This window comes from Alosa pseudoharengus, unplaced genomic scaffold, assembly GCF_046254945.1.
Source record: "Alosa pseudoharengus isolate Yale_2024_CS ecotype anadromous, Long Island Sound unplaced genomic scaffold, YU_APseudo_1.1 YU_APseudo_1.1_scf_12, whole genome shotgun sequence".
NCBI lineage: Eukaryota > Metazoa > Chordata > Actinopteri > Clupeiformes > Clupeidae > Alosa > Alosa pseudoharengus.
Window position 1 is genome coordinate 16,662,487 of NW_027468587.1, and position 12,796 is coordinate 16,675,282.

The 12,796-nt window shown below is 43.1% G+C and overlaps 1 protein-coding gene across 1 annotated transcript in view; it reads right to left on the reverse strand.

Moving 5' to 3' along the window:
- osbpl10b (oxysterol binding protein-like 10b) overlaps positions 1-12,796 on the reverse strand; it is a 66,890-nt gene that overhangs the window by 46,671 nt on the left and 7,423 nt on the right. Inside the window, exon 3 of the mRNA XM_076280277.1 lies at positions 10,703-10,782. Within this exon, the coding sequence (XP_076136392.1) occupies positions 10,703-10,782 (80 nt within the window). The remainder of the gene's footprint in view (positions 1-10,702; positions 10,783-12,796) is intronic.

Here is a 12,796-nt window from a genome sequence, read left to right on the forward strand (position 1 = left end):
GCCACTTTTTACTACTGTCTTTCTGCCTCACTGTTTGCGTGCTATATTAGCACATTAGCACATATGCATAACCCCTCCCTCCATGCCACAGCCGAACTGTGGCCACACTTATACCTTTTCTTAAAATAGTTATATATATATAGACATATAGATATATAGACTTTATTCTTGCACTGTTGCACTGTTGGACTTACTCATTTCCACTATCACCATGACCACTATCACCATTGCACTATCACCGTGACACTCACTCACACAGAGCACCTTACCTTACCTACTGTAACTATGCACAGAGAATCACAGGCTCAGTCCCTGCCTCAGTCACTGCAAGCGCCTCTTGATTGATTAATCACCACTATGTGGATACTGTTTTTAGAATTGATTTAGATTAAGTGTTAGTTAGTATAATTTGTATTTTAGTATATTTAGTATATTCTTTATCTTCTACTGTCCTTATTGCTTAGTTGAGTTTTTATATTATATACTTTTAATTACTTTTTCTGCTGTTAGTGAATGTGTGTGTGTTGTCTGTATGCTACTGAGACCTTGATTTTCCCCTGGGGATCAATATCAAAAGTATCTATCTATCTATCTACTGTAGTGTTCTTAATCCCAATATACAACATGGCGCATGCAACCTCCAGTGGGGAATAAAAATGACACTCTCCACTTAAAGTGCTTCTATAAATATGCACCTGGGCAGTGGTAAGTAGGTAAAAAACATTAACATTATAGTGCCTCCAACCAGACGGCAAATCACGACTTCAAAGCCGCTAGCTGAAGCTAAACCAGTCTTTGCTCTGACACACACAGGCCGCTATCTCAGCCAGGCAGGAGAGGAGCTGTCCAGGGTCTTACTCCAGATTTGCTTTTCCTTTTAGAGAGGACGTGCACACACACACACACACACACACACGCACGCACACGCGCACACGCGCACACACACACACACACACACACACACACACACACACACACACACACACACACACACGGCACTCCTGGTCCCTGTGGGGTCCTGTCACATCTCTGAATAGCTAACACTCAGCCACACATTTGTGGATGTGTCAGGGGGAGGCCGTATTCAGGCTTAACATCAAAGTCTGTCGACAGAGAGAGAGAGAGAGAGAGAGACTAGATCATAAATCAGAGGCAGTGGATTTGAAGTGGGTTGAGATTGCAACCATTGGACCCAGGAGTTGCAGCTGCAGGTTGTCTTTGAAACTGACAAAAAAGTTTTTTTCAGGAAACCATCAGTACATACAGTATGCCACATCTCAGACAGGAACGGACTGGGACAAAAAAACGGCCATGACATATTTGGCCCAAGCGACCCTCAAATCGGTCGGGCACACCTAATTAAATACAAAATCCTTGCATTACCCTTAAATATGCATATAGATTCAACCAAGTGTCGTGGAGCACTGAAATTGGATACATGTAGGCCTCACTAGAGCTGAAGATGTTTGCCCGAACCCGACGGGACCCGACGGGTTCGGGCTTAATTTCTGTAGGCTATTTTATTTCTTTGTTCCAGCTTCCAAGTGGCCTAGCCTATGTTAGTCATGAATAAATGATGTTAAAAAATGTATAAATGACTCATTCTTGACAAAAGGCAAAAGAGCTGCGTGCGCACGGACATTTGAATAATGTCGGGCTGTAAACGGGTTCAGGCTTTTAAAAAGCTGTCAGTCTCGGGCTCGAGCTCAGGCTGATTTCTGTCGGGCTCGGGTGGTAGCCATGGTAGCCACCTTTTCAGTACATTTCAATACATTTAAACTAGGTATACAATGCTCAATTGATAGCAGCACCAAATTACTGTAGCCTATGTGTAAAGAGCTAAATTACCTAGATTGTTGTAGACCTTATTGTAATTTATACCAGTACAACAGAGACAACACAAAATGAACAATAAACTGTTGCTGGAAATATTTCATTCCTGTAGGCTATACTACCTACATTGCTGGTACATTTTAGAACAGTAGAGCTACATTAACTCATTCCCTTTAATGTCTTTCAGTAGCCTATCATAATAGGTTATAGCTTAGTGGCATGTGCATGAATATGACTTGATGTTTTGCAGCCTACATTTCCGTTAGTCTACAGTCCTTTAGCCCATCTTTACCAAGGGAACCCTTCCGAGACACTCAATGGGGTTTTAAGCCCCCACCGTCGACTTCAAGGCAGCTAACCCTAACCTTAACCTTAACCCTAACCTTTGCCTAACCCTAGTGCCTTCCATGCAGCGCTGCCTGGAAGACAACGTTGGGGGCTTAAAACACCAAAAGGCCTTTTGGACGCTCTACTTTGAGAGTCCAACCACCACTCATGCCGTCAATTTAGAATTTTGATGGAAAGTGATTAATCTGATCAACAATAAACGTTGATTTGACACTGTTCTGCTGTCCGGGTTTGCAAATCATCGATTTAGAAAACTTATGTTGCACTATTTGTTATTGTGATCACAGCAGTGGGTTACGGCCTTACTTTATGATACCATTACCATACGATTATATTATCGCAATTAATAAACCATCATAATCATCGTCAGCTCAAAAATTATTGGCTGTAAACTCTCCCCCATTTGTGTGATCTACGAGGCCCGTATCCATCGGAAAGGCCTAAAGATCCTACAAGATGAGACTCACCCTGCCAACTCCCTTTTCTCCATCCTCCCATCAGGGAGAAGATTGAGAGCAATTAGAACAAAAACCTCCCGCTTTCTCAACAGCAAATACTGCAGACCATCAAATCTCTAAACAGCTCTCCAGCCCTCAACCAGTATCTCAGGAAGATACTTTCCACATACTTTGACTTATATTCAAGTGCTTGACCGCTTTTGAAAGCAGAGGCCTAGTAGATTATTTTGGTACCAATAGATTGACTGTGTGATCAACTGTCAGTGACAAAGGGTAGAATCATAGTTTTTTTAGGCGGTTTTGTACATCTCTGGAAATTACCACATTCTGCCCTTCTGGGTCATTTATTTTGTCTTGGAAACACAACTGAGGCCCACTACCAGGTCTTGTGAGTCTGTATCTCAAAGTAGATCAATATAGGCTGGAGAGACAAGTATTCTCTTTCTCATAAACCACTTCAGGTAGATGTGTTCCCTTCATTGAGGATTCCTCTTAAAGCAACACAAAAGAGTTTTTTGTACCTTAAAATAATGTTTCCAAAATCGTTTCAGTGGTTCATCAACTTGTAACAGGGTGAACGGCACTTCTGCATTCGCTTCGCAGCCCTCTATCGGCTATAACCGCACTATGTAAGTTTGCCAGATCGGGTAGCGGATCTGTAGTTCGATGGAATGAGACATAAGAAACTACAAATTTGACTTGCGTTTGATGTCGCAATACATTGTACTTTCATAAATCATGCAACATATTCTACCTTGTCTGTGGACATTGTTATTTGTAAAGCCGGTGCTGGATAAACAAATAGCGTGCGTGCGACAGAGGGAAAGTTCTTTGGTGTTGCTTTAATACTCCTACCAGCATTTCTGGTGATACCATGCTTTATGTAAGAACATCTGTTGGCATGGAGCATAACTCTAATAAATAATTCATTCTCACAGGAGTAAGATGAGTCATTTTTTGAAGAGGCTCCTGAATAATTTCAGCCGTTTTGGTTCCTCATAAAATACTGAAGCAGGACTTATTTCTAAGACTCTGGGGTCTTCAATTACTGTCTGTCACTTCGGGTTTGCTGGTGAATGAAAGAATAACTTTTCACTGGAGAGAAACATGTCCTCACAAGTCAAACATCAGTGGAGAGGAAACTGCTTCAGAGCCCAGGAACAGAGAAGTCAATCAAGACAAAAACATATCTAAGGATACATATTTAAGCATCCTAGTGTCCTCATAGAAGAGTACTTAGAAAGCAGTAAATAATCCTATGTGCTTCTCATGAAAGTACATACTGTTATGAATGGCTAAGCATACACCACAACCAATAACTCATGTACACCTTGCAACAATATACTAATACAATAAGTTAATTGCACTTAATTTTTCAAAATAAATAAATATCATGTGCTGCTTGGACCCCTATAAGGACAAGGTTAAAGGTGCTCTAAGCGATGTTGGGTAACGTCACTTCTGCTGACGTTCAAACAAAACAGAAAGCTACCCCCCCCCCCCCCCCCCCCTAGTGCAATTGAAACTCTCCTAAACGCGCATCTCGTCGGTGATTGCCTGGAACAGTTTGTTATGTTTTTATTAGGGCTGTCAAAATAACTGATTAATTTCGATTAATTAATTTGAGAAAAAATAACTGATTAAAAAAATTTGTGCAGATTAATCGATTCCGTATGACCTTTGACCCCGAGCCATTCTAATCAGTAAAAATTAGACTGTAAAATGAAGGAGAGAGAATAAAACGTGCTGCTTGGATCATTGATTGGAACATTTACTTTTAAAAAACGGCCTGATGGTGTTGATAAAAAATAAAGTGTTGAAAATAAAGTCCTCTGCAATGTCTGCAGCAAGGAATTTGCATATCACCGGAGTTCATCAACTCTATAGTCGCACATCAATGCAAAGAAATAAGTGTTGACATTGAGGGGAGTATTAATTTATTTTCATTGTGTCCCCTAGGTTATATCTGTGGCCTAAAATGCCTTGTATGTAAAAAAAACTTCTTCCCGAAGCACTTTATTTTGAATTTATTTGAATTTGAAGCACTTTGAATGTATTTCCTCAGCATATTAGGTCATATCATAGATTATTATGGCAATTATTACAGTGAAAATAATATTACAGTGAAAATAATAATAAAAGAGTTTTTGAACTTTAATGTCACTAATGCCGATTATTCAATGATTCATTTGAATTTAAATATTTAAAATACTTTCACAGCAAAAATTATATATGCGATTAATTTAGATTAATTAATCAAAGAGTATGTAATTAATTAGATTATTTTTTTTAATCGATTGACATCCCTAGTTTTTATGGTCCAGGCTGGTCCAAGTTTAGTTTTTGGGCTGTCCACAGAGACCGTGTTTTTTTTACTGTGTATTCAGGGTACAGGCAGCTAGCTGATGGTGAGGTTTTTGCTGTATGTTACAAAAAATGTTTTAGCTTAGAAACCTCATAACATTGCTTAGAGCACCTTTAAGTACACAATATGTTTGAACTTGGGCCACTATCAAGCATGAAAATAAAAAGTCCATTAACTTTTTCACCATTTTTCACATAGATCTCCATTTCTCAAGGTCACTGAGTACTGTGGAAAAAATGAAAACAATCGGTTTTACCTAGCTCGAGTTGCTGCAGCCAGCAGCTAAAGCAGCCAGGCAGCTAAAGCGCTACACCATGGGGGCATGTTTGTGAACCCCCATGTTCATGCCCCCCTCGAGCTAGGTAAAACCGATTCTTTTCCTTTAAGATATAACTTTACAAAGTTGCTTTTGCCACTACATAAACGTTGACAAATAAAGTGCCCATCTAAAGATGCTCTAGCCTCAGTGCAGTGCTCTGACAATGTCAAACGGGCGATGATAAACCTCTAGTGCTGAACTGTCTCTTCAGGGATGCTGACACAACGGTTAGAGACCAGCCAGCCCCAGAGAATAACAACAGCACAGCACTGAGCAAGACCAGGCAAAGTGCAAAGATTAGACAAAACAAACACTGCATATCAAACCATCACCAAGACTGACCTTGAAAGAGTGAAGAAAAGGTGCTTTTACTTTCCAAAATGACCCTGCAAATGTACTGATTCTACCAGAAGTGTTCCAGCTCTTGGTAGATTTTATGCAAGCAAGCAGCCTACACTCATCCACCTTTGTTTTAACTTATCTTTTGTTTCCACTCACTCCACTCCCTCTGCACACTATATGATACCAGTAACACGGCAGGCCTTTAGCAGGTGCCCCGTCTCTACATCCAAACCAAGTGGGGTTTTCCCCTCTGAGCACCCCACCCTGCAAACCCCTGTCCGGTTCCACCCTACCTCTTTGACCTCCTGGAGCTGTCCGGGGTCCAAGTTCTGGCTCTTGGCCCGGTGGTCGATGGAGGTGGGGCACTTGTGGTGGGTGAAGGAGAAGATGGAGGTGGGCACCCCGGAGAGGAGTGGTTTCTGCTGGACACAGGGTGGAGAGGAGGAGGTGGCGGAGGTGGTGGTGGTGGTGGTGGTGGTGGTGGTGATGGAGGTGGCTGGAGGAGGAGGAGGAGGAGGAGGAGGTGGTGCTGCTGCTGGAGGGTGGGGGGAGCCGCGCGTCCAGCCTGGGGCAGCGTTGGAGGAGGAGGAGGAGGAGGTGGAGGTGGAGGAGGCGGCGGTGATGCCCTGAAAAAGACAGGAGCAGCAGGAGCAGGAGTCAGACGGGGGACAGTCACCGCACCCAGTGCCCTTCTTCCCTGCGGCCATCCTAGCCCCTCCATCGGCACCGCGCTCCGCTGCTGCCACGCGCAAGGGCATCTTCAGCCTCACGCCACCCCCACCAGCAGCCACACAGGGAGGGAGGAGGGAGGGAGACAAAGAGGGAGCAGGGAGAGAGAGAAAGAGAGAGAGAGAGCACAGAGAGGGGGAGAAGGGAGGAGAGAGAGAGCAAGAGAGAGAGAGAGGGAGAAGGAGAGAAAAGAGGATGAAAGGAGCAACGAGACAAGAAACAGATCAGGGAATAGAATAATGAGAGGGTAGAGAGAGAGAGAGAGAGCACGGAATAGGGAGGCAGAAGTGGGGAGCAGAGAGAAGCAAAGATGGAGAATAGAAGCTTGTGAGAGAGCACTACCCAGCACGGGAGGGAGAAACAGAGCGAGAGGTGGGGTGGGGGCGGTCAGGCAGATGCATGAATGAAATGCTGAGAAAGCCCGGAAGCGTGAGAGCAACAGAGAGAGACAGAGTGAGAGAGAAAGAGAGAGAGAGAGAGAAAGAGAGAGAGAAAGAAAGAGAGAGACAGAGAGAGAGAGAGAGATAGAGAGAGACAGAGACAGAGAATACAGACAACATACTGCCAGGCAAGAGAGAGCTGAGCAATGACACAGAGTCTGAAATCAGATCATCTGCTCAGAGAGCATCTATCAGCTCTCAGCATCACAACAGATACAGTAGTCATATCATCTTTAACTGCAATGAGAGGCTATACTACAAAGTGTTTCTCTTTTAGGTGCAGTGCAAACAGTAAGTGCGAATGGGAGCTAAGAGCAGACTTAAAGGAATTATCCGGAGTAAAATGCACTTCAGATCAATTTACGGATGATTGGGAGTACATACGTTGAGTTGACACCCAAATCATGTCATTCGGATGTGTTTTGAGAAAGTTCGATGTTACCGTTTTTAGTCAAAACTCGTTAGCCTGGACGTGACGCGGGCATGTCATTTCGCCGCTACAAAACGCTATTTTTATACCTCTTCTACAGTTCCAAACAACATTACACTTACGTGGTAGTGAGTAGAGGGTCCCTAAAGCCAAACCGAAGTATCCCGAGGTCTTTATGTGGTCGGATAGAGAGTCCAGAATGAATCTCATCAAGCCAGTACCTTTCCGGAAATGTTGCTGCTGCAGCTGGCATCCTTAGGGGAAAGTCCGTAGGAGTCGATTGCCGAGTGTGGAGTAACACGCTCTGAAAATTCACAATTTCGTCGCCGTTTTTTTTTTTTTTTTAACATAGTATGAAGATGGCAGCAAAGATTGCAACATTTCCGGAAAGGTACTGGCTTGATGAAATTCATTCTGGACTCTCTATCCGACCACATAAAGACCTCGGGATACTTCGGTTTGGCTTTAGGGACCCTCTACTCACTACCACGTAAGTGTAATGTTGTTTGGAACTGTAGAAGAGGTATAAAAATAGCGTTTTGTAGCGGCGAAATGACATGCCTGCGTCACGTCCAGGCTAACGAGTTTTGACTAAAAACGGTAACATCGAACTTTCTCAAAACACATCCGAATGACATGATTTGGGTGTCAACTCAACGTATGTACTCCCAATCATCCGTAAATTGATCTGAAGTGCATTTTACTCCGGATAATTCCTTTAAGTCAGAGGTAATTCCTGGGATCTCTGCTTCATCTTTATGGGAGGATTTCAGGGAAGTGGAAGAACTTGCATAAGCCTTGAGTGCAGTAACATCATACGATAGGGTGCCGGGCACTCATGGCATTCATTGCCACTGTCAGATATTCATCTATAGTTGTAGTCATTTTAATAATAAATAACAACAAATATGCTACTACACAACAGTCATAATAAACTACATCCAGCCAAAACCTATGAACTCATGGATTACAGTTATAATTAATGAATGCTATTATCCTGCAATCTTAATCGTAATCATCAGTAATGAATGAAATACAAAACTATAATACAAATTGCTAAGTTATTACATGCTATATTTACACGCTATGGCAGAATAGCCACATCATATAAACATTGCTTCCCTCTTCTTGAAGCAGCGCTAAATAGAAGCACTCCACCACCAGACCAAAAGTACCCAGCACAGCAGTATCCATCTCTACAAACTGCAGTACTACACTTTCTGTTCCACAGGTCAACTTAAGGACAGGATTCTTGACTTTGCTGACAAAACAACACATTATCACAGATTGCAGTGCACTAATCATGGCATACATCAGAAACATTATCGCAGGAAACACAGGCGGCCAGGCAGGATCATTTTGGTTAAGTTCACTGGCACAGATCCACGTTCGTTGGATAAGAGAACGAAGGCTGGGCACAGGCACTTCAACTCGCAGAGCATTCTGGGAAATAACAACAACAGCTAATGTCCTTTCTAATTTCACTCTTAGGTTTTCCAGCCACATACACAGACTGTAGCTCTCAGTGGACCAGTGAAGTATCACATGTGGTGCTACAACCACGTCTCATAACGACAGGTCAGAGGGGCATTACAATTGGCTTGTAATCATTTTGTGTGTTTTTGGCTGACTTGCATTTCGCTCTGGAGTCATGAATAAAGCAGCTGCCCACAGGCCATTACGGCGAGTAAATGGCTGGAGAAATCATAAAGGCTCTTGGTTGATGTTGTCCGTGTGAGGCCAACATGCCCTGAGACCCTGAAGAACCATTGGCAGGCCTTTATAATGATGTGGTCAAAGCTCACCACCAAAAACAGGATTTGCCCTGAAGGAAAACTCATTTCTGTGAGTGGGAATCACAGAATTGTATAGCTTCTCGGTTCTCACAAGGCAACAGACTACGACATGTAGTTGTCAAGACCGACACTTCTGTATCTCTACATAGATTACTACAAACGTTAACATGCAACTAGAAAAATCCTATCACCAGAAAAACTCCCATCATCATTTGTCCCCATCATGAGAAAGAAATAATAATTACTCAGATGTTTGCATATTTATCCTTAATCACCATCATTGTTGTCATACATTTGTATTATCTCCACAATAATGTATATGGTCACATCTAAAGCTGAGGCTAAAGTAGCCTAGATCCACTTCATTCTATTTCACACAATTATTCCTTGTAGCTGAGGATCAGTGAAAAGCACATTTGAGCGACACTGTTGCAGGTCTACATATAGGCAGTAGCATCTGAACTAGTTGAGGAATATTTCAAGACAAATGTTCTGTGTTATCCTACTCTGTGACTGCTGTGAAATTCCACCATCATTTGATCAAAATGATCAGGGACTGCAAGATAAGACTAATCCTTTATTATTTGCAATATTTTCTGTCATGTAAAATAATACATTTGGAACACAGCCAACGTTAACCAGACTCTCCTCTGTGAGATATTATTAGAAAATCAGTGGCCCATTAAATTCTTGAGAAAATTAAGTGGCTCCCAGCAGAGTATGCCAAACACAATGATAACTTATGTAAATGCCTCTAAATGTAATGGGAAACACAAGATATATCGGTGTTTGGTGTAACTGTGATTAAATGGAATGTATTTAGCAATCTTGTGGTCAATTACTTTAAAATATTGTAAACAGAACTGCACTTTGAGCTTTTAAGGTCCCAGGCTGTATACGCTGCCAAGTTATGTATTAGCCTAACATTAACCACACAAGACACGCAAGCTCAAGAAAACTGATTTACTTCTGTGTGAACCTTTTAGTTTAATGTCTACCACCCAAACACCCATAAGTCTGTTACAAACAGAGATAAACTGATCAACTGAATAATTGACCTATGGCACTGTTCTTAGGAAGAATTCACTACACTTGCTGGTTAAGATAGTACTGCTTTTAGGAATAATGCACTAAAAAAGTGCTGGCTAAGACAAGAGGAAGAGAACACCACAGGTGGAGTCACATGACTACTGGGGGACACATGCTGTGGTTTGGCCCAGAGGTCAAAGGAAAAAGGAAGTGCCTCCGCAGAGAGACACAACCAAGGGAACATCACTCGCACAGATACCACGGCCTGCTTAGGCTAGGGCAGGAAATGACCATAGGCAGCACGGCCAGAAAGACCGACAGAAACCAAGAGGGAGAGACCAACAGGCAGACAGACAGACAGACAGACAGAAACAGAGACATAGACAAGTGATAAACAGGGAGTGAGTGCTGAAAAAGACAGACAGACAGAAACAGACATAGACAGACAGACATACAGACAGGCAGACAGACAGACAGACAAATAGGGAGAATTTGGTGGAGAAAACTACCAGAGAGATGGCTAAGAGAAAATGAGAGGGTGAAAGAAGAACACAAAGACAAAGAGAACAAAGAGAAGAAGACTTTAATTGGGTAAAAGTTGGTTTCACATTACCTTGGCACTGCCATCTAAGTGTTGCCTTGTACAGAGCTGTAGTTGGGTCATCCAGAGCTGCTGCTCACGTGCATCAGACGCTGTGGGGACGGACAGAAAACCAGACCATCAGACAGACAGACAGACACAGGTAGACAGAATGACAGATAGACAGACAGACAGACTGTTGGGTATGCAGGTACACAGTCAACAGTCTGTGCTGTGTACAAATACACTAACAATTACACTAACAATTTGTCCAGTTAGGCAGGCACAATGAATTATTGTATACAGGCCAGTAGACAGAGGAAAGGGAACAGCAGACAGACAGTTCTATTTCTATCGAGTATTTCTGGTAGACTAACATAAGCCAACTGGCAAAGAAATACATGGTGATCACTAATCAACAGTAAAGCAAATGAACACCAGCAAACTGATGCCAGCAGACTGGTCCAAAAAAAGACTTTTGAGGCTGCAGGATATCTGAAGTGCTTTCAAATGGCCGTAGGAACAGATGGCGATCTGGGCCATTTGATAAAACAGATTTAATGTTGTGTTTAGTTTGCTACTTTAGAACCACAATATCCCATCCCACCCCTATGTTATCATACACCATTATGTCCTTGTGTACACTCTCTCTCTCTCTCTCTCTCTCACCGACACACACACACACACACACACACACACACACACACTGCATCAGCTAGGTCACACACACACACACACACACACACACACACACACACACACTGTATCAGCTAGGTCACACACACACACACACACACACACACACACACACACACACACACACACACACACACACACACACACACACACACACACAAGGGCAGAACATGTGACTTGGCTGTTGACCTGCTGCTGTATGATTAACCAGTGCTCTGTTCCCACTGTGCAGAACTTTGTTTAAAAACAATACATCACAGCCTAGCGGGAGCCCACAGTAACATTCCCTTCTAAATGAAAATCAGCTGGCCTACTTCAAGTCTCCCTAGACAACTCTCTCAATGACCCCCGCCCCCCCCCCCCCCCCCCCACACACACACACACACACACACGCACTCCCCTGTTGAGTTTAGAATTAAGCCTGTCAATTCTGAGATGCATCTAGGCTTCATGTCTTATGCATAACATCTGCACCACAAGAGACATGCTATTCTTGTATTGTGTGAGACAGTGTGTCACGTAAGTGTCAGCCAATATCTGTCTGTGTGTGCGAGCTTGCAACAATTATCACATATCTCTGTGAGCTTGGAACAAAAGCCAAATGTGTAATTTGACTTTTTAAATATTACAGATATAGAAAATTAGCCTGGCCATGCCCACCTAGATGTCCTTTCAGGGAGATGCTTGTCTGGAACAGCAGAATTCACTAACGTTTCCATTGAACCCCAGACAGGTCAGGCCAATCAGCGACGATAGGGATTGACGCTATAGTTTCGAAACCGAAAGGTAGGCCTACATACATTGTGTCCTGACCGCCGATGCTGTTTATTATCAGATTGTAAAGTTTAGGCGAAGTAGGATGTAAAGTTAGAAATCCCTGATCAATGTGATTGGTGAGGCTGGACCAATGATTTCAAAGTCAACACAAAGTCTACACCTATCCCGATGCTAGTGTTGGAAACGCTTCCCAATCATGAGTCCACAAAAGCTATTCACAAAGTTTTCTGTTCAAAGTGGTATGTCTGGTTTTAACCAGATTAAAAGGAAATTAATGATTTATAACCACTTTAATAACCCCCCCCCCCCCCCCCCCGCAACTCCCACCCCATCAACTACTCCACTGATGTCTGCAGTCCTCCTCACTCAAACGTAAACTTCGACACGATCACAAGTTAAGATGATGTGCAAATAAGTGAGAGGCAGCACTGTCACTTCCCTTCAGATGGCGAGATATTACAGCGTTCGCAGGAAGCGTGGTGTGGCACGACACAAAGCTGTGGTCCCCCCTCGGGGTTTGACTGCTAAGGTGTGAAATGAGAAAAAGACGGAGCCGCAGATTGGCAATTTGGACACTGGACCTGCCAGGGGGCTCAGATGACCCCTGTAGTCAGCCAATCATGGACTGTGGAATGACACCAGGGTGTGTGTGGG